Source organism: Pristiophorus japonicus, chromosome 4, assembly GCF_044704955.1.
Source record: "Pristiophorus japonicus isolate sPriJap1 chromosome 4, sPriJap1.hap1, whole genome shotgun sequence".
In the NCBI taxonomy this organism is placed as follows: domain Eukaryota; kingdom Metazoa; phylum Chordata; class Chondrichthyes; family Pristiophoridae; genus Pristiophorus; species Pristiophorus japonicus.
Window position 1 is genome coordinate 126424489 of NC_091980.1, and position 23317 is coordinate 126447805.

Sequence of the window (23317 nt, forward strand, 5' to 3'; positions counted from 1 at the left end):
GCACCAAGTTCCATTCAGCCATCACCCCTGTGCTCGCTGAACTACATTGGCTCCCGGTTAAACATCGCCTCAATTTCAAAATTCTCATCTTGGTTTCAAATCACTCCATGGCCTCGCCCCTCCCTATCTCTGTAACCTCCTCCAGTCCCACAATCCCCGCAAGATATCTGCACTCCTCTAATTCTGCCCTCTTGAGCATCCTTGATTATAATCGCTCAACCATTGGTAGCTGTGCTTCTGTTGCTTAGGCCCCAAGCTCTGGAATTCCCTGCCTAACCCTCTCTGCCTCTCTACCTCTCTTTCCACCTTTAAGACGCTCCTTAAAACCTACCTCTTTGAACAAGCTTTTGGTCACCTGGCCTAATTTCTCCTTATGTCAAATTTCTCCTCGGTACCAAATCTTTTGGCTTAAAATACTCCTGTGAAGAGCCTGGGATGTTTTATTATGATAAAGGCGCTATATAAATGCAAGTTGTTGTTCTTGTTGTTGAATTGAACATTCCCCCCTTCTGTTATTGCTTTAGAGGAGAGTGAACAGTTAGCATCCTCCAGTGTTTGGTAAGGAATATTTCTGCATTAATACCAACAAGACAATTCTCTTCTAAAACTGTCTGGATCAGCGAATCCTGAGCCAATTATAGCCTGGGCAGCATAGTACGACTGTCAGACCTCGTGATGCGAGTGTACGGGCAGTCGCACTCCCTGTATTTATTATGATTACTTTAACCTTCACCTGGTTCGCCCATATTCATGCTTCACGTTGAATTCCCAGCCAGACATACAATTATTCATTCTTTCATTTTATATTTAAAAATTAACTTCAGCGATCCCACATTCCCTGGGGAAGTTCCCTCACTGGGCGTTGTGCTTGGAGAACTAGGCTTGTGTTGGCTCCTCATTGCAGGCACTTCATTTATCCTGTAATCCCCACCACCACCCATGAGTATTTATTAGAAAGATGTGCATTTACATAGCACTGCCTTTGACCTCAGGATGTCCCAAAGGACTTTACAGTCAATGAAATACTTTTGAAGTATAGTCCCTGTTGTAATGTAGGAATGGCGGCAGCCAATTTGGGCACAGCAAGGTCCCTCAAACAGTGTGATGTGACATAATCTGATAATGACCAGATAATCTGTTTTTAGGTCATGGTAAAGATTGGCCAGAACTCCCCTGCTCTTCTTCGACAAACTCCGTGGGATCTTTTACGTCCAGCTGAGAGGACAGACAGGGTCTCAGTTTAACGTCTCATCCAAAACCTGGTGCACCTACTGTTTTCCAAGAGTTTTTACCGTCGCTTCAAATGAGGTAGACTCTTGATCCATTTTCAGCTCTTTGGCAATTTTTTTGGAGAGGACCGGAAGTCGGTCATAATGGGGGCAGAATTGCAGTGGTAAGTGCTGGTAAGGGGCGGAAGTGCGGGTGGAATGGAGTCTCTGCCGTTGTCAGTCAGCAGCGGAGCGGTGCTGACATCAGTGCGCGTGTGCTTCACCACATCTCTCCCCTCATTTAAAGGGGAGAGAAGCAGCGATCATTTAGGTTTGGCCCACTGGGCCATCAGGGAGGGTTTTGGCCGGGCCAGCGGCCTGCCACCCAAGAGAGGGTGCCAGGCTGCCTGCTGGCAGCCCAGCCGAACCCGAGGCCATAACCGTCTGGCCGATCGGGAAGTAAGCCGGTAAAAAAAAAGCATGGCTGCCGCGGCAGTTTACCCTCCCCTTGAAGGGCCACCGTGCTGCCGTGGCTCAAAGACCCGAATACAAGGTGCACCGACAGAAAAAGCTGTCGGGAGCACCGCACGGCGGATCGCGGATTTATTCACCTAAACTTCACGGGGGGGATGCCATGGAGGTGCGAGAGAGCAGTGGTGCAAGCTTTGATGAAGCACTTCGGATGGTCGGCAGCAGCAGGCCGGAAGTGGGGACCAACAGAAAAATCCCCAAACTGAATTTCGATTGTGGCAGCCCTTGGACCGGGAGTCAGCGGCCACTCGATTCCACCGCCTGGCCGCTGCTTTCTAGCGGTAAGTGACCTTTTGGGAGGCCGAATTTTGGCCCCAGCAACTCTGACAGTGCAACCCTGCTTCAGTATCGCACTGGAGTGTCAGCATGGATTATGTGCTCGAGTCTCGGGAATGGGACTTGAACCCACAACCTTCTGACTCAGAGACGAGAGTACTTTTTTATGTTGCTACTTGTGAGCCTGGTGCCTGCACGGAGCAGTTTGTACAAAATGGCCAGTGCCGAATCGGCTGCCCGCTATTTATCCCGCGTGATTTTCCTTTACACTCACTTTAATCGGTAGGGTCTATCACGGGTGGCCTATCCGCCTTCACCCTCTTTACACCTCCTCTGAAGGTGAATTTCGTATGCCACTGTCTTCATATTGACTCCTAGTCACACAAAGCTAAGAGACTTTCTCCTCCGAACTCAGCAACACTGAGGCCAATTATGACAACCCCATCATTGCTCCAGCTGAGCTCAGTAAACCAGGGATTGAATCTGGAAGCTTCATGCTCTCTACCCTTCAGTTACTCCCTGGATAAACTCACTTCGCCATCGAGAGAACCCATCCAGTCAGAGCAATCACTCTGTAACCCAATTGTACTTCACGAGCATGTTTATTTCACAAATGCAATTTGCCTAAATAAATATGAACGACAGAAGCGTTTGACTGACTCAGATTTGAAGTGTTTGAAGTTTTCCATTTACTGTATTCGGATAAATCATTTTATTCTTGCAATATTTGTGTGCGGTTTAGACAGAAGAGAGAAGATTAAAGCATGATTACACTTAGAATGTGACGGGCATCTGCAAGGATGTAAAACCTGGTGTACTTTTTGTGATCAGCCTGGATAGCAAAAATCTCTCTGTATTTTGCAGCCTGACTTTCAGAACCACAGTCTACCAATTACAGTAAATATCCCCTTCACCGTGCCGAGCTCACATCCCCAGATGGAAGAATCGAACTAGCGTATTCAATTTAATGACTGACTCTTTCCCAAAATGAGCAGGAGTCAGTGCTAATTAATAAAATTGGGCAGACCAAATAATAATGAATAAAGCAGCATCAAGCCCTGACTCAGAGAGGTTTTGATAATATCAGTGAAGGATATAAGGTCGGTACACAGATGCACTGCACCTAAAATAGTTTATACTTAATGGCCCTGTTACATTGCAGTTTTCACATCGCAATACTGCAGTGAAACTAGGCGGTGAAGTTGCTGACTGTATCAAATTTTGGCAGGGATACCTCGAAGATGTACAATAACAAGCTCATAGAATTTACAGTACAGAAAGAGGCCATTCAGCCAATCATGTCTGTGTCAGAGATGTACAAACTCATCTCCCATCCCTGCCCTCTCCCAAAATCATTTTACATAAAAAAACATTGCGCTCAATTTTCCAGAATGCCGTTTTTTGCAGTATTGCCAGATACGCCTGTGTTTCTTGGCCCCAACTGCTCCAAAAAAAAAAGTAGCAAGTTTCCCCATTCTATTTTTTGAAAAATAGCACCACACAGCCTGTCCAGTCGCCTCGGGGGGTGGAGCCTAATGTCTGCGCCGAAAAACGATGCCCCCCCTTCTGCACATGCGTGCAAATAAAAAGGACCTTTTTGTCGTGATTCCGATGGGCGCACATGCCCAGTACTGCTCCAGGTCTACAATCGGCCATTTTTAAAGAGCCAGTTGTGTGTGTGAGAACTTTTAATTATCATTGGAAATTTTGGTGCTGCAATACAAGATGCAACGCGACGCAAGGACCAAGAATTTTTTACAGGATGAAGTGGAGGCATTAGTTACAGTGATTAAGGGCAGATGGCACGAGCTGGACATCAGCAGAGGTCACATAAAAGTTCCACTAAAGAAATGAAGAAACACTGGAACCAACTTGCAGAAGATTACTGTGCAATGGTGACCACCCCGAGTTCTGGAGACCAGTGCAAAAAGAAGTGGCAGGACCTTGGTCATGTAGTTAGTGTAAGTAATATTTTCATTTATTCAATGGAATTGCAATTGTAATGTGACCAGCTGTATATATCCCACCCAGCAGAAAGCCACCCTCTCTAAAAAGTTATATTTTAAACTTTGCAGAGGAAGATGGCACACAACAAACGAGAAAGAACTCGAACAGGAGGCGGCCCAGTAAATCTGCAGCCACTGACACCCTTGGAAGAGAGGGTCGCTGCTTTGATGGGTCAAGCCTGGAGAAAAGCAACCACCACTGCACAAGCTGGGAGAGGGTAAGTCCTGCAAATTCCACAGTCTGGCTTTGCTGAATGTTAAGTATTGCGCGGGCTAGCCATGCTTCGGTTCATGGGGATGTCTCCGTCAGCTTCGCTTCGGTTGATGCAATGTGCTATCATTCATCGTGGTCCTTCAAATCAGCCTGCTGCCTGCGCCGTGTGAGCCGACTCATGCCACCCACCCTGCCCCCTCTGCTGCTAAGCATTTGTCTATTCTGTTATATTTTTCAGAACTTGAGGCCAACCCTGACGATGCAGAAGAAGATTCAGACGAGGACGAGCCTGAAGAGAACATCTTCCAATCTCAACTTCCAGACCAAGAGCATGGGGGTGAGGGGGAGGAGATGGATGAAGCCCCCATTGTTGTACTCACTCTGGAGGAGGTGCAAGTGCCGCTCACTGAGATGCCAGCCCCCTTCCCTGAGCGGTATGAGTGTTGGTGGGACATTCCATGGTTTCCCACCGTCCGAGGCTGGGGATTCCAGTGGGATGCAGCGAGGCACACCCAGGGCCCCACCGTCCGAGGCTGCGAGTCCCAGTGGGATGCAGCAAGGCACACCCAGGGCCCCACCATCCGAGGCAGCGGGTGCCAGTGGGATGCAGCGAGCCGCACCCAGGGTGAGGAGGGGAAGGAGAGCTCGGCAGTGCTCTCCTAAGGTGCAGGATCTAATAGATGTGGTTCAGATCATGGCAATGAATCTGGAGAGCATTGACCCTACCCGATCACTCCAGGATGCCATCAGTGGGGTGGGTGATGAGGTATCAGTACTATCGGGAGAAGTAACAACACTGTTATGAGAAATAGGAACACTGTCCGGGAACATGAGGGAGGGAACGCCTCAGTCAGGTGAAACAATGTCGGTGCACATGAGGGAGGGAATGTTGCAGGTAGGTCAAACACTCTCAGTGAACATGAGGGAGGGAATTTTGTAGGTAGTTGACACACTGTTGCTCAACATGAGGGAGGGCATGTCACAGGTAGCTGATACACTGTCGGCGAACATGAGGCAGGTAGTTGAAACACTGTCAGTGAACATGAAGGAGGGGTTAGCTGCTGCAGTAATGGAACACGCCCAGACCCTGCGCCCATTGACAGAATCAACTGCCACTCCCACGCCAATCCCCAGACCAGACTCTGAAAAGCCCCAAGCCAGGCCCTCCACATTAGTGCCCCCCCCCCCGCCCACCGCCCCCATCAAGAAGTGCGCATTACCCAAGATGATTGAAAGAATAAGCTTGGTATCAACCCAAGAAACACTACGCCACTGTCTGCGGACAGGGGTGGAGTCACCAAGACCAGGAGCTGTGGGCAATCTTAGAATAAGGTGTAGGAGAGAAGGGTGCAGCCTTTCTTTGCTGCTGCTGTTATTATTATAGTTATTACTGTTGTAACTGTTCTCAAATTAAAAGTGTTTTGTAAGTTATGTAAATTTGCAAGTTTAAAAGTTAGTAAGTGATCTTAAATTTTTTAAGTGATCTTAACTGAAAACTTTAAAGTTTGATACAAGAATACTTTTATTAAAGTTAAGTGCAAACAAATGTTTGTTAAACTTTGAATAAAATATATTTTAAATTATAACTGAATCATTTCCATTATTTGTTCCATTAATAACACAACTTTTTGAAGTAAACAAGAATCATTTCCATCATTCGTTCCATTAACACAACACATTACAGAACAAGTCCAAACAGTAAACGTGGTCCATGTGGAATAGTTGTCGCTGAGCCTTCAGCAGCAAAGCGTTCACGGATGAGCCGCTGGCACAAGGCTCGAGCAATCATTAAAGGGGCACGACGGCCCGCCCTCCTCCGCCGTCATGCTCCGGGCTCAGGTAGTTACATGGTTTCCTCATCCTCGTCCTCCTCCTCTTCCTCATCATCGCAACTTCCTTATCATCATCAGCCAGGTGGCTCTTCTACTACCAGCTGCTGCTGCCTCATGATGGCTAATTTATGCAGCATGCAGCACACAACTGAACTGACCAACAATCTCAGGGCAGTATTGCAAGTAGCCTCTGGAATGGTCCAAGTATCGGAAATGCTGCTTCAAGATGCCAATTGTCCTCTCTATTATGCTGCGCGTTGCAATATGCGACATGTTGTATTCTCGGTCAGCATCTGTCCCAGTTACGCGTAGGGGCGTCATGAGCCAGGTGGCAAGGCCATAACTTTTGTCTCCCAGTAGCCAACTTGCCCTTCTCGCTGCTGCTGAAACATGACAGATATAGCGCTTTCGCATATGATGAATGCATCATGGGTGCTCCCAGGGTATCTTGCATCAACTGACATGATGCGATGCATGTCGTCACACACGAGCTACACATTAATGGAGTGGAAGCCTTTTCTGTTCCTGTACATCTCAGAATCCTCCAAAGATGCTCGCAAGGCGATGTGGGTACATTCAAAGAAGCCTTGTAATTTTGGGAAGCCTGCAGTCCTTGAGAAGCCCACAGCCCTTTCACGCATTGCCTGGGTGGTCATGGGGAACTTTATGTAGTCATTCCTCTGGGCATATAGTGCAGCAGTCACTTGCCGAAAGCAGATATGTGTTGCATGTTGAGAAATGGAGCACGCGTCCCCAGTTGTGGCCTGGAACAATCCACAGAATGAAAGTGCAGCTGTAACCTTCACTTCAACTGACAAAGCAGTCCTTCTGATGCTTCTAGGTTGCAGGCCTACTTTTACTAACTCACAGATCCCAGTTGCAATTTCTTTGCGGAAACACAGCCTTCTGATACAGTCTGCATCACTCAGGTGCAGGTACGAATGCCTGTCCTAATAAAACCGATGTGGGTAAGGCCTCCTGCCATCACCCTACGTGCTCTACGTTTGGTGGTAGCGTATCAGTTTTTAAAAAATGAAATCTTAAAGAATTCCATTAAACTTCCATTTCCTGTGTTTTAAGTTTTAAAAATGTAAGCTTGATTATGCATATTTATGTGTTCTTGACTCCCTCCAAAACTTCGCATAAAAACAATGGCATCTTTCTGCGCCAATTGTTTAATGCGCGCTGGTTTTCCTTAAGTGCCCAGAAGGTTTTTCAGGAGTGGTCACATAAGCCGACCTAGGAACAATTTAAATTGGCCAAACTTGCATAATTGTGAAAAACTGGTGCAGACGCAAAAAAAAAATTACCCCAAAAAATTATAACTAACTGAATTACGCTGGCGCACAAAGATTGGGGAAACTTTGATTTTTTAAAATTTAGGCCAAAACAAATGGTGCGTGCCAAAAAAACGGCGCAAATCACTGGGGAAAATTGATTCTTTCTAACTTGCTCTTGTGCTAATTCTGAGTCCATATAGTGTCCTTGTTACAGACTCTCTAATCAAAGGAAAGAATATTTTACTATTCACTCGATCATCTTAAAGACCTCTAATAGATGCCTCAATAACTTTCTTCGTTCCACTGACAAAGCTCATTTTGAAGTCTTTCTTCATATTATACCCAGTATGAGACGTTAAACCGAGGCCGCGTCTGCTCTGTCGGGTAGACGTAAAAGATCCCATGGCACTGTTTCCAAGTAGAGCAAGAGAGTTATCCCTGGTGTCCGGGCCAATATTTGTCCCTCAGTCAACATTATTAAACAGATTATCTGGTCATTATCACATTGCTGTTTGTGGGAGTTTGCTAATGTGCAAATTGGCTGTCGTGCTTCCCTCATTACAACAGTGACTACACTCCAAAAGTACTTCATTGGCTGTAAAGTGCTTTGAGATGTCCGGCGGTCATGAAAGGTGCTATAGAAATGCAAGTCTGGCTGTCTGTCAGTATGTTTCTCATGATTCTTAGCTGTATTCTCTCCATGGTTCTATCCTTTCTATAATGGGGATCCAAGAATTGCACACAGCACTACTACAGTGGCTTAATCCATGACTTTGTACATATAGTATATACAATCACTTTCTCGCTGATAAAAACAGACTTCCATTCGCTTTAGTGTGGCCTTTTCCATCTTTAAAGGTCTGCACGAATAGACTTCTCTGATCCTTCATTCTATTAAGACTCTTACCTCAAGGCTACTGAAGGCTTGTGTGGGAAGAAAACTCATCTGTAGCCTGGCTGAAGAAAGTGGCCTCGGGGGATGGGCTACTACAAGTTGGAATTCAAACGGGCTGAGTGAAATTTGAATTCAAACAGGAAAATGCATCAAACAGGAAGAGGCATGTTGAAGGATATTCGAGTTGGTCAATCAGCGAAATGGTCGTTATCTTTGACCAATCAGAACTGGACATCAGATGCTGGGAGGAGACGGAAGTATAAAAACTTCAAACAAAGGAATCTTCTTTCTCTAGAGCTTGGAATGGAACACCAGAAGGAAGTGTTGGAAGACAGCCATCGAACACGTGGAAGGGAACACGAGTAACATATATATTCAGATGGACTGATCATCCATTGAATTATACTGAACAGTTTTAGCATAGTTACTGTTAAGAGGCATAACCAGTTAACATAGGAGTAATTGTACATAACTGGGGAATAAGATAACTGTAAACAGTTGGATATATACATTGCGTGAGAATTGTGCCGATCCAATTAATGTAGGAACATAGACATTGCGAAGTTGAAGGTTGTTTAAATTGTAAGCAACTGGGAGAATTGGGGTACATGAATCTAAATCAGTAAGCTAGAGATTTGTGGTTTCGGTTATTGATTTTAAATCTGTATGTGGTAGTGTTGAACTCGGAACTTAGTCTTTTTAATCTTTTTAATAAAAGTCCATTGTATTGGAAAATATCAATGTTCTTATAAGTCTTGATGTTCGAACCCCAGAGGAAGAAATCCTACAACCACGTAGCGTATACTTACACTCACTCATTTTCTTTATATTAGATTGTGTTAATTCAGATTGAACTGCATCTGCCACCTATCTGCCCACTCTGCGGCCCAGTCTGTGTCACAGAGTGGACAGGTAGTTAATCTCATATCCCTTATTTCACATTGGCTGCAATTTGGTTTTAGGAACATTAGGAACAGGAGTAGACCACTCAGCCTTTCCAGCCTCTTCAGCCATTCTATTAGATTATGGCTGATCGGATTACATTTTTTAAATTTTCAATTGAACTAGCCTCAGCAAATTTTGGGGGGTTAATGTTCTACATTTCCATTATCATTTGTGTGAAGAAGAGCTTCCTGACATCACCCCGAACAGCCTAGCTCTAATTTTAAAGTTATGCCCCCTTGTTCTGGACTTCCCCACCAGAGGAATTAGTTTATCTCTATCTACCCTATCAAATCCTGTAATCATCTTAAACACTTCAATTAGATCACTCCTTAATCTTCTATACTCAAAGCAATACAAGGCTAGTCTATTCAACCAGCCCTCATAATTTAACTCTTAGCCCAGGTATCACTCTGGTGAATCTGCACTGCCATCCTCCAAGGCCACTATATACTTCCAGAGATCAACCAAACGTAGTACTCCAGTACAGTCTAACCAGAGCTCTGTACAGCTGTAGAATAACTTCCATCCCTTTATATCCCAACCCCTTTGAGATAAAGGTCAACATACTATTAGCATTTTTAATTATTTTTGTACCTGTGATTTTTGTACAATGTCCCCTAAATCTCTGCTCCATCACAGTTCCTAGCTTCTTATCATTTTGAAAGTACTCTGATCTATCTTTCCAAAGTAGATGACTTTGCACTTCTCCACGTGGAACTCCATCTGCCACAGTTTTGGCCACTCAATTAATTTATCAATGTTCCTTTACAAAGTTCTGCTTCCATATACACTACTTACTGTACTATAAACTTTGTGTTGTCAGCAAACTTGGATATACGCCTCTCTATTCCTTCATCTGTCATTGATAAATATAATGCAAAGCTGAAGCACCAGTACAGATCCCTGGGGCATCCTGCCAAGTTGAGTACATATCCATTATGCCTACACTCTGTCTCCTACCTCCTACCCAGTTCCCTATTCATTTGTAATCACTGTTGAGACGTGAATGTCGCTGGCAAGGTCAGCATTTATTGCCAATCCTTAGTTTCCTTGGATACAATGAAGGAGCTTGCTCGGCTACTTTGGAGAGCAGTTAAGAGTCACCCACATTGCTGTGGGTCTGGAGTCACATTTAGGCCAGATCGGATAAAGACAGCAGGCTTTCTTCCCTAAAGGACATTAATGAACCAGTTGGGTTTGTACAACAATCTGACAGCTTTACAGCCACTTTTACTGATAGCAGCATTTTATTTCCAAGTTTAAAAAAAAGTCTGAATTCAAAATTCTCAAACTGCCATATTGGGATTTAAACTCGTGTTCTCCGGATTATCATTCCAGGCCTCTGGATTATATGTCTAGCAACATGACCATAAATGAGCTACCTGTGAATGTTTTAAACTTATCATTATGAGCAAGGAGCTCTATTGCCTTTTGCTAACTGTGGTGTCCCTGCACCGTACTACAGACTCACACGAGGCATGTACTGCAGACACAGTCACTATGTGATCTTAACCTTTATTCCCAGGATTAAGGAGTGCTGACCCTGGGTGGGACCTCCCCTTTTATACCTGGAAACCCAGGTGAGGAGTGTCTCCCACAAGTTCACCCACTGTGGTCAGGGTGTGCATTTCTAGGGTATAAGTACAGTGTACAGGAGTTGTATGAAGGTTACAGTTACATGAAGATTACCGTTGCATGATGGTTACATACATGACACTAACAATTAAGAGTTAGCAAAGTTTTAACACGAATGAGCAATTCTCTGCAGCTTCATATTAGCATACATGCCAGGATGTCCATTTTACCCAAAGAGCGATGTAAAGGCAGCTGTATGACTGTTCACATTACTCACCAGTCTCAAGCCGATACCTGCAATGTAACAGGGCTATAGTTATGAAGAAAGAACTGGCATTTATTTAGTACTTTTCATAACTTCAAGATGTCCCACAGCCAATGAAGAACTTTTAAAGTGTAGTCACTGTTGTAATGAAGGAAATGCAGCAGACAAGTTATGCATAGTAAGGTCACATAAACAGAGATAACCTGTTTTTAGATGTTGATTGAGAGATAAATATTGGCAAAGGTACCGGAGAGAACTATCCTGCTCTTCTTCGAATAGTGCTGTGGGATCTTTTACATCTACCTGAGGGAGCAGACGGGGTCTCGGTTTAACATCTCAACCAAAAGACGACACTTCTGACAGTGTAGCGCTCCACAGTACTGCACTGAAGGGTCAGCCTGGATTATGTGCTCAAGTCTCTGGTTTGGGGCTTGAATTGATAATCTTTTGACCCTGAGTGCTACCAAATGAGCCAAAGCTGAAAGTTAATGTAATATTCAGCTTTTATGGGGACTTGACAACCTCCCAGTATTAACTTTTCTGAGCAGTAACATGCTGACCACCTTAATTCTCTGATGAAGTGGTGGAAGGTGATGAATGGTCTTCCTGATTTGTCTCCACCCTTACGATTTCCTCATGGGCTAACTGCCCTCAATATATTATGTAAAAATGTCTCCTACATAATAGCATAGTCATTAATTTTGAGCAGAAAACAATGTCCATCTAACCTGCCCATCCAATATTCCTTTTCTTTCCTGCCAGATATCTCTTATCTCATATATAAATCGTAATAACTAAGAATCCTTTCAGATGGCTGAATCTTTCCTATGCCCTCATTGAAAATGTCATGGTTTCCCTTCCACCCACATTGGCAGTTTGTTCAATATGTTGGGTCACCTTTTTGCCAAATAAATTCTCCCTGAATTGTCAATTAACTGCCCTTATCTTGAAATCAAAGTCCCTATTTCTGTAGGCGTATGATATGTCATCATTGCCCAATAGATAGAAAGGGTTGTGAATCTTAGGCATTCTCAACCCCCAGAGGGCTATGGATATTCAGGCATTGAGTGTATTCAAGATTGAGATCAATAGATTTTTGTATACTAAGGGAATCAAGGAATATGGGGAAATTGGAGTTGAGGTAGAAAACCAGCATTGATCTTATTGAATTGGCAGAGCAGGCTCGAAGAGTTGAATGGCCTACTCCTGCTCCTGTTTCTTATGTTCTTATGTCTCCCCAGGGCCCAGCTATGATGTATACAACAGTACTGGTCATTTTTAAGCAATTCAGTGTTTGTAACAGTTATTAGATTTTCAAGAAGTTATAAAGACCTGCAGCAGTAATTATACTCTGAATGGAGGTAGGCCCGACGCTGTGGAAGAGCAAAGGAATTTGAGGTCCCATTTGACAGGATATTAAAGGTTGATATCGCCATAAAAAAGTTAATGGAATTTCTACATTTTATCAGAATAGGTGTAGAATATATAAGGCAAGAGTCAATAATAAGCCTATATAAAATCTTACTAAGACCTCCGTTAGATTACTGTGTGTTGTATTGAGCTCCGTACTAGCGGAAAGATATTGATGGTTTTGAGAGAGTATAAGAAAGATTCGCTAGGATTCTGTCTAGTGTGAGGAAAAAATGGAAAAGGGGCAATACATACAGGATTAAATGTAAGAGATTTAGAGCAGAGGGCATGAGAATCTCCTTCACACATAGAGTTGTGGGATTCAGTTCCGTGAGTGAGTGTCCCAAGTACATGAGACACTTCAAGATACCAATGGTATGTTTGATTATTCTGACTGTAGCCTGAGCCTCATTGCACCTGAGCTCTACTTCTGACTGTGACTGGTGGACTGTTGTCAAGACTCATGACTGAATAGTCCTTTGACTTCAGTTGGGGTGTAAAATGGACAAGCGAACCGAACACACCACGTTCCCACTGGAGGGTTAGGTTAAAACCGGTTCGTCACTTTCTGGACGTGACTTGAGAAGATGAGGGTGGGCCTTCTTTGTGATACAACTGAGTGGCTTGCTAGGCCACTTGGTAGCAAGAGTCAGCATCTTCGAGATAGGTGGGGAAGGGAGGAAATTAACAAGATTCTTTGTTTCCGCCAGGAGAAAAGATGTCCAAGTTAGCGACGGTTCATTATACCAATAGAGGTGAAGCAGAAATTGCTTCCTCGTTCTCGTGCATTTCCAAGCCTCTCAATTTCTCTGTACCCCCAATCTTCCTGTAACAGTGCACTATTCTCAGCCCAGTAACAGGTACCTGTGCTTTCAACCTAAGCAATCAGAAAAAGGCCACTCTATGGTGTTAAGCAAACAATATGAAAGTCGGAACTCTCAGGGTAAATTAGTGAAGTGGAACTGGGCTGGAAGCTGAGTAAATAAAACCTGTTGATTTTTAAACAAATTAACACTGAGGTTATTAGGAAATTGGGTAGGCAACGTTAACTGATTCATTTGGTACTAAAATCCTTACGATTTTTGGGGCATTAAAACATTCGTACACAAATTGTGCTGCCTGATCTGAGTTTGCAGTCTGATGGTTTTTCACCGATAATTTCAACAGCAGTTTTATTTAAACAGTGAATGTAAACTGTCTGAGTTTTAAAGAAAAATAAAGAATTCCACAGCACCTTTCACAACCTCAGGACGTCCCAAAGCACATCACAGCCAATGAAGTACTTTTGAAGTGTAGTCACCATTGTAATTTTGGAAAATACAGCAGACAATTTGCACACAGCAAGGTCTCACAAACAACTGTATGATAATCATCGGATAACCTGTTTTAATGATGTTGGTTGAGAGATAAATGTTGGTCAGGACACTGGGGAGATTTCCCCTGCTCTCCTTCAATTAGTGCCATGGGATCTTTTATACCTGAGAAGGCAGATGGGGCCTCAGTTTAAGATCTCAACTAAAAGACAGTATCTCTGACAGTACAGCATCCCCTCAGTACTGCACTGGAGTGTCAGGCTAGATTACGTGCTCAAGTCTCAGGAGCGGGGCTTGAACCCACAACCTTCTTACTCCAAGATAAGAGGGCCACCACTGAACCACAGCTGACACCTATACATGTTGACTGTTGCTATAGGGACAGATCTGGGAATGACGGCAAGTCTAGAATGCATAAAAGGAGCGGAGATGCAGTGGCCCAGCTAACAGCAAGGCCTCAACCTGCAAGGAACATCTGCGGCAGGTTGGGGCCATAAAAGGAGCATGCCACTGCAAGGTACAGCACGGGCCGGTCCGGGAGGGTGATTGGCTATGAAGACGGCGACTGGATTGGACATCACCATAATCCAGGAACTGATTGGAGCAATAGCAGATAGAGCAGGAGTGGCGAGGTCGGGGCAAAGGAGCAGCGCGAGATTGTAGAGCGACATAATCGGAGCCCAGAAGAGGCGAAGGTCTAGGGGCAGCACGGGCCAGCCCACTCTGCGATGTGTGTCCCTGCTAGGGTTGTGCAGCAGAGCTGGTCTCCAGTCATCTTGGTTAATCCTTGCCACTGGACCAAGACCTAGCTCTGTTAAGCCTATGTGGTAGCTGCTGTGCAACAGCCACCACACGTTAAAAAGATCCACGCACAGGTATCTTCCAACCTTCAATATGCTGTTTTGGACCTGGAATATCGGGTCCTTCATTGAAACACCCGTGAACCGGTGATGTGCAATGAGAAAGAATTAATTAGCAATCTTGTTGTGCGAGGCCCCTTGGTCAAGAGTGACCATAATATGGTAGAATTCTTTATTAAGATGGAGAGTGACACAGTTAATTCAGAGACTAGGATCCTGAACTTAAGGAAAGGTAACTTCGATGGTATAAGACATGAATTGGCTAGAATACACTGGCGAATGATACTTAAAGGGTTGACGGTGTATAGGCAATGGCAAACATTTAAAGATCACATGAATGAACTTCAACAATTGTACATCTCTGTCTGGAGTAAAAACAAAATGGGGAAGGTGGCTCAACCGTGGCTAACAAGGGAAATTAGGGAACGTGTTAAATCCAAGGAAGGGGCATATAAATTGGCCAGAAAAAGCAGCAAACCTGAGGACTGGGAGAAATTTAGAATTCAGCAGAGGAGGACAAAGGGTTTAATTAGGAGGGGAAAATAGAGAAAGCTTGCTGGAAACATAAAAACTGACTGCAAAATCTTCTATAGATATGTGAAGAGAAAAAGATTAGTGAAGACAAACATAGATCCTTTGCAGTCAGAATCAGGTGAATTTATAATGGGGAACAAAGAAATGGCAGACCAATTGCACAAATACTTTGGTTCTGTCTTCAGGAAGGAAGACACATTTAACCTTCTGGAAATACTAGGGGACCGAGGGTCTAGCGAGAAAGAGGAACTGAAGGAAATCCTTATTAGTCAGGAAATTGTGTTAGGGAAATTGATGGGTTTGAAGGACGATAAATCCTCAGGGCCTGATAGTCTGCATCCCAGAGTACTTAAGGAAGTCGCCCTAGAAATAGTGGATACATTGGTGATCATTTTCCAACAGTCTATCGACTCTGGATCAGTTCCTATGGACTGGAGGGTAGCTAATGTAACACCACTTTTTAAAAAATGAGGGAGAGAAAACGGGTAATTATAGACTGGTTAGCCTGACATCAGTAGTGGGGAAAATATTGGAATCAATTATTAAAGATGAAATAGCAGCGCATTTGGAAAACAGTGACAGGATCGGTCCAAGTCAGCATGGATTTATGAAAGAGAAATCATGCTCGACAAATCTTCTAGAATGTTTTGAGGATGTAACTAGTAGAGTAGACAAGGGAGAACCAATGAATGTGGTGTATTTTGACTTTTAGAAGGCTTTTGACAAGGTCCCACACAAGACATTAGTGTGCAAAAGTAAAGCACATGGTATTAGGGGTAATGTATTGACATGGATAGAGAACTGGTTGGCAGACAGGAGGCAGAGAGTAAGGATAAACGGGTCTTTCTCAGAATGGCAGGCAGTGACTAATGGGGTGCTGCAGGGCTCAGTGCTGGGACCCCAGCTATTTACAATATACATCAATGATTTAGATAAAGGAATTGAGTGTAATATCTCCAAGTTTGCAGATGACACTAAGCTGGTGGCGGTGTGAGCTGTGAGGAGGATGCTAAGAGGCTGCAGGGTGACTTGGACAGGTTAGGTGAGTGGGCAAATGCATGGCAGATGCAGTATAATGTGGATAAATGTGAGGTTATCCACTTTGGTGGCAAAAACATGAAGGCAGAATATTATCTGAATGGTGGCAGATTAGGAAAAGGGGAGGCGCAACAAAACCTGGGTGTCATGGTACCTCAGTCATTGAAAGTAGGCATGCAGGTACAGCAGGCAGTGAAGAACGCAAATGGCATGTTGGCCTTCATAGCTAGGGGATTTGAGTATAGGAGCAGGGAGGTCTTAATGCAGTTGTACAGGGCCTTGGTGAGGCCTCACCTGGAATATTGTGTTCAGTTTTGGTCTCCTAATCTGAGGAAGGACATTCTCGTTATTGAGGGAGTGCAGTGAAGGTTCAGCAGATTGATTCCCGGGATGGCAGGACTGACATATGAGGAGAGACTGAATCGACTGGGCCTGTGTTCACTGGAGTTTAGAAGAATGAGAGGGGATCTCATAATTCTGAAGGGACTGGTCAGGTTAGATGCAGGATGAATGTTCCTGATGTTGGGGAAGTCCAGAACAAGGGGTCACAGTCTAAGGATAAGGGGTAAGCCATTTAGGACCAAGATGAGGAGAAACTTCTTTACTCAGAGAGTTGTTAACCTCTGGAATTCTCTACCCAGAGTGTTGTTGAGGCCAGTTCGCTTGATATATTCAAAAGGGAGTTAGATGTGACCCTTACGGCCAAAGGGATCAAGGGGTATGGAGAGAAAGCAGGAAAGGGGTACTGAGGTGACTGATCAGCCATGATCTTATTGAATGGTGGTGCAGGCTCGAAGGGCTGAATGGCCTACTCCTGCACCTATTTTCTATGTTTCTATGTAACTCATCCCTTTTTTGGTGTGGAAGCAAGTCATCCTTGATACGAGGGACCGCCTAAGAATAAGAAGTACCCGAATGGTCATTATTCGTGCAGGAACCTAAGCAGTAGGCATTTTTGACCTTGGGATATCTCACAACTGAACATGATTTGCTCCAACCCAACATCCAGCAGGAGAGTGATTAGGACCGGGAAAACCCGTGGCTCATTTTCCCCCTCTCTGAGACCATTTGCATTGTCCCCACCATGAGATAAGCATCGATCGGGGATGAAATCCTTCTACATTCCGGTGTGCTTGGGGCAGTCACACATCCGCTTGACTAACTGAGCCACTGGAGGGTCCCTGTCTTTTTTAAGCAGAAATCAACTTTTTTGTCACTATAACTTAAAACTGTTAGCAGCCGCAGCGATGCCCAAATCTCTTTCCTTCCCTATTCACTTTCTGTCCTATTTTGTTTGAAACATTTTCTTTTTTTTTAAACTCCGTTTCTCACTAACTTGCTTTATGTTACATATTCTGACACTCTCTTATTTTATTAAAGTTTAAAAGCTTTCATCAACCATCATTCTTTAGCCTCGCTGCTTCAGCCCTGTCCATTTTCCAATTGGGAGCAGGATTTTCACTTCAACTTCGCCAGCCATCCTGCTGATTGAGATGGCCGCACACGATAGAATGCTCCACAGCGCTCGAGGGGTTAAAACCCATGCATCCAGCCGAAGCAAATTGAGAAAGGAACATTTTAAAATGGAAAAGCAGCCACTGAGTGGGTTACCTCACTGACCTTTCATCTTTGGTACGTAGAATCTATCCAGCCCAGACTAATGGGATGAAAGTTGTTTGTTTCCTCTTCCAGTACATTACATCAATTCACATTAAAATCCTTAACCTGTCCACTTAGTTTATCCAGATCCATTTTTAACATTATCATTTTGGCTATATACTTATGACCAAGCTTGGTGCCATCAACTATTTAATATCGTATAGTAGCTCCCGCTGCTGTGATTTATAGTTAACTCAAGATCTGAGTGATATGTATTGTGCTCGCATATTGGTTATTAAAGACGAGAGGGGTCCCTGGAGGAAGTAAGCATCCTGTATCAATTTCACTCCAGAGTCTCCTCTGTTTGAATGTTATATCCAGAGAGAATTTGAACCTAACTCGCCGGGCAGGAACCCCATGGTTTTTAAACACCACCCAATTTGGCTTTCCACTGACTGCAATGGAAAGTAAAATCGGGTGGAGTGTAAATCCAGCAGTGCATCCAATCCCATCAGAGAATCTTAAATAAAAGCAACCATTACCTTACCACACCAACCTGATTCCTTATGAAAAGTAACACTGGGGAAAGATCACTAATGAGCTAAAGATGATATGGAAAAAGATTGCGGCCAAAATTGCCCTCCACCCGAAACGAGGCGCACCTACCGCATTTTGCCGTTCGTTACCGCCGCAATGAATACGGCAGCCATTAGAGGGAAATTCAGCATTTTTGCTGAAAAAAAGAAGCGGAGCGGTATTGGTGGTGGGAATGGTCTGTTTGCAGCAGTGTGGGTGCAGAATTCAACTGTTGCCGATTTGCTCTTAACGAGGCAGCTGCTCCCTGGTCTTCTTAAAGGGCAAGGTTTGCAGCTAGGTCCTGAGCACTGAGTTTGTCCCGGTTGCTCACGAAGGAATGGCTAATGATAGAGGTCTAAGGAGTGCCAGCTGCTTTTATGATGTGGAACGTGAGACCCTGATCCAAGCTATGGAGGGAAGGAGGCACGTTCTATATCAAGACATAGGCAAACCCACTCACCCAGTCTTTGTCAATGCGTGGAGAGGGATCACTGTGGAGGTGTCAGGGACCACTATTCATGACTGCACCACCACCCAATGCCACAAAAGGCTGAACAACATGTTCCCCAATTCCTCACCTTCCATCTGCGAGACTCGCCTTCACCTCTTATTTCCCATCTTCACTATATAGTCACTGAAGCACCATTTGATTGGTGAGGCATATGTATGTATATATGTATATATGTATATCAACGTTACACCGGTGTGTAATGGATCCACACTTGCACTAAGTGCCGAGGCCTCATGACACTGCTACTTAGCAACCCTTCTTTGCTTTGCAGGCCAAGATATCTCAACCGTTTGGAGCAACAGAGGACTGGTGGGGACGAGGCCGATATCCAGCAGCTGACTGATAGTGAAGAAAGGGTGCAACGGCTAGTGGGCCCAGTGTTGCATTCTCTGTCATGTGGATCCCGCTGAGAGCAGCATTGGTAAGTGAAGGCCTTCCTTTAATGCCATCTCTCCCTGAAAGTCCAAGCGCCTACCAGGCAATTGATTATGATTGTGTGCAAGATGCTTGCTGCATGGTACAATGTCCTACCTCAGCCTGATGGGACCCCTTGTGCTGTTTATGATTGCAGATGAGATCCCGAGTGTGAGCCACAGCGAGACTGAGACTCTTGAGAGCCTGTGAGCCATATTCAGGTGGACACCCTTGAGCCGACTGGGAGCCATAGTCAAGAGGACACCCTTGAGGTGACTGCGAGCCAGAATAGGAGAACATCCTTGAGGCGAGTGGGAGTCATAGTCAGGAGGACACACTTGAGCCGAGTGCAGATATTGGCAGCATGTCTGATGAGGGTGAGGAAGAGGGAGACACTGCTGCCAGCACCGTGTCACTGTTTCCTACACTCGCACGCGCCAGCTCAGATACTGGGAGTACGCTGTCGGGTCAGAGGGGTCTGCACTGGGTGATACACCGGGGCCTAACGGGCTGCAGCATGGTCAAGGGCAAAGGCAATCCGGGTGCCATCTCTCCGGGGGGCGAGTTCTTATGTGAGGTCTGTTGCAGAGGACTCGGATGAGCCCATCGATGTTGGGGCTTATGAAAGAAGGTTGGAGGCCATGCTTTCGCAGATGCTGGGGCCAATGGCAAGGGTGCCCGAGAGCCAGTTGCAAGCGGTCAGGAGCATGGTGGAGTTCTCCTGCCGCATTGTGGACAGCGTTGTGCACACCATGGAGCCCATCATTGCCAGTGTGCAGAAGATGGTGGACTCCCAGAGTGACCGTGCAGATTCATCTTTGATGCCATGTTTCATTGACGATGTGGCAGCTGCCATTACAGCACAGACGCAAGGGGACGAATGTCTGAGTGCTGCTTTGGAGAGGATGATCGCTGCCTTGGAAGCTCAGAATGCTCTCATGCAACAAACCACAGAGCATCTTACTGCTGTTGTCTCTGGTGGTATCGAGACTGTGTCTGCTCTCATGCAGTCTCAGCTGAATGCCATGCGAGATCTGACTGCTGCCATCGTAGCTGGGTCCACCAATTTCAACTGGGGGCCTTCCAGGGTCATGCCACCCCACCGGCCTGTGCTCCCACAGATTGATGGGGATGATGAGATGCTGCCCCGGGGGTGTGGCGCAGGGTCATCGGACCAATGTCCTGATGTGGCCTCTCAGGATCACAGCAGTCCTGATCCGAGACCTGCCACTCCACCATTGCTGCCAATGGAATTGCCCCAGCCAATTCCAGCTGAAGGTGTTGAGGAGGATGCAGCCTGCTGCTGGCAAGCATCTGCTTTTTGCATGCAGCCCCCTGTCCGTCTGACCCACTATGTTGTGCAGGGGTTCAGCATACCTGACCTCCTCCTGACGGCAGGCCCTTCCTGAGGTACTTCCTGGGGCACCTCTCTGGCTTCAGCTCTGTCATCATCTCCATGGCCTACTGCATGTTCCTCAGCCATGTGTAGTGCGTCCCTTGCTCACCATCAGCGACACCTTCTCCTGCGTGCCTCCCTGTCGCACACAATGTACAGGAGGCGTTGCACTGCCAGCACTGACCTCATTTAATTCTCCTCCGCAAACTCAGCCTCCAAAATCATGGCTCTCTGTTGTAGAGATTGAAGAGCCTGGCCCACTATCACTCAATCCCGCTGTCAACAAGGAAACTCACAATGCTTGGAAAAGTCCGAAAAAATCTCACCGACAAGAATGCTGCTACACGCAATACGCCTTTAAAAGCCACTGGCGGTCTTGAGCAAGCAGTGTGTACTGACCTAAAAACCTGTCGTTGGCACCGACAGGCAGCCGGAAAATTATTTGAGGTGAATTTACCTTCCGGGGCGGGTCTGTGGCAGTGCACGCTCTGATGATGTCGCTAACGATGCATCTCCAGGAGCGGGGAGGAATTGGGGGGAGCAAGGCGGATATACACACTGCCGCAAAAACCCAAGAGGGCAATGCCACAATCGTCGGCCAGTCTGCCATGACTTGGTGGCCATTCCGCAACGACCCGTGGCCGCCGCTTTAAGGCGTTCAGAGACCTTGTAGAAAGGGGCAATTTCAGCCCCCCAAGAGTCCTTCCGGCACGGAAAATATATTTAAATTGATTCTAGTAACAGTTGTGTTAACACGTTTACATTTAGCTCCACGACCTGATATTAAAGATCAATAACAGCAAGCAAATTCCCAATCCAGCAAAATCTACAGAAAACCATAGACCCACCTCAAGTTTTGACTTGAATTGCCCTTTCGACATAGTGCGTGTTGCAAGGTAGGAATATCCCTATCAAGTCATTAAGACCTTCAGCAAAGACGTTTAAAGCCCCCTGTTGAGTACATTAATCAGCCTCATACAGTTAAACAGACACCATCCACGGTTTGCTTATTGATGGTCCAACAAGAAGTTTCTGAGACTAAAACTGAACCCTTGAAGCAAGGATTAATTACTTCAAGAACCACACATCCACTACGTTTGGTTCCAATTAGAATATAATAAATGTCAAGGAAAGAAAAGAGCCTATGGCCCATTAATGCTTGTTCCTTTGATAGTTCAATACTCTCAGCTTAGTGTGTTTGACTCCATAAATTATCATAGGCAGTCCCTCGGAATCGAAGAATTATGCATCTGTGCTGTCTGGCCTAGCAGAATATTCCAGACATTTCTATCAAGAAGTTTTTTCTAATCTCTGGTTACTCGTTTCTATTCATCAAATGCTGTTCTGTTATTGGCCAGGGGCGAGGGGCGGTGACACAGACGATTCGCTGACTATTTTAAGCCCCTCCCCTCCCCCTTCCCCCCCACCACCCCACCAACCCAATTCCTGCCCTGAGTTAAAATGGACCCTTGTGTCAGAGTACTGGGGAAGGAGAAGACCCACCTACGTGTAAATGAAACATGCTTCACCCAGAATCATTTTATTAAATTCATATTATCCATCATTTCAGAGAACTAGTTTCACCTTTAACACAGTGCATGCACTGTCAATTATTAAACGTCGGGGAAAAAGAAGGAAATAGCTGCACCCGCTGTTTGGATCACCTACCACATTAGGTTCACTGAGGACCTCCAGAATATTATTGAGTAACTCGATGCAGTACTTCAACTCCTGGCTCTGCTGCTGTTCATCTTTCTGCTCCAACAGTGCCTTCAGCTCATTGGTCATCATGGGAAGCAGTATATCGCGACATTCTGTAAAAGAGGCAAGGAGATTACTTGCTGAGAAATGTCAAGTACAGGATGACCCGGCAGCTTAAGAATTAGAACACACATCTAAAAATAAATATTTGCAATCAGTAAAGGGGACCATGAAGCTGTCGGATTGCTGTAAATAACTCAACTAGTGTCCTTTAGGGAATGAAACCTGCTGTCCTTACCCAGTCTGGCCATTATGTGACTCCAAAATTCAGTCCCACACCAAAGTGGTTGTCTCTTGCATGCCCTCTGAAGTGGCAACTTAGTTGTATCAAACCGCTACACAGTGGTTCAAGAAGTCAGCCCACCATCACCTTCTCAGGGCAGCTAAAGATGGGCAATAAATGTCAGCCTTGCCAATCACGCCCACATCATGAGAATGAATCTTTTTTTAAGTAACAGTGACATCCCTTTGTATTCTGTTGAACTAAAGTAACATAGGAAAGAAAACAATGGTCTGCTGCTGCTGCTGGGGTTCCAAGGTTGGACTGATGACTGAAAGTCTCCTCTCTGCCAGTTTTTCAAAATGGAATCCATCTGGATTGTCTAAATGCTGTACGCATTGGACAAAACTCCTTAAGTTAAATTTGTCCACTATTGGCAATCTCTCAATTTGTCTGGTGCAGGAATCAATGTGCAGTCGGGAAGATTGTTTTTGAAATTCAGGTCATGGTACATTGCTGGGACAGAGCAAAGGGGAGCTTTATACTCTCCCATGGCCTGGTTCTACACAGAATGCTCTCTGCTGCTGATTAGCAGAGGGCAGTTTAAAAATATATTCTGTAGGGTTCCCAACCCTCCAGGATTGTCCTGGAGCATCCA

General features: G+C 45.2%; 1 protein-coding gene across 3 annotated transcripts in view; it reads right to left on the reverse strand.

Moving 5' to 3' along the window:
* LOC139263058 (dedicator of cytokinesis protein 2-like) overlaps positions 1-23317 on the reverse strand; it is a 770661-nt gene that overhangs the window by 437099 nt on the left and 310245 nt on the right. For all 3 annotated transcript variants that reach the window (XR_011593033.1, XM_070878576.1, XM_070878575.1), the window contains exon 26: positions 22347-22492. Coding sequence is in view for 2 of the 3 variants with exons in the window: in XM_070878576.1 (XP_070734677.1) it covers positions 22347-22492 (146 nt within the window). In the remaining variant the exon portion in view is untranslated. The remainder of the gene's footprint in view (positions 1-22346; positions 22493-23317) is intronic.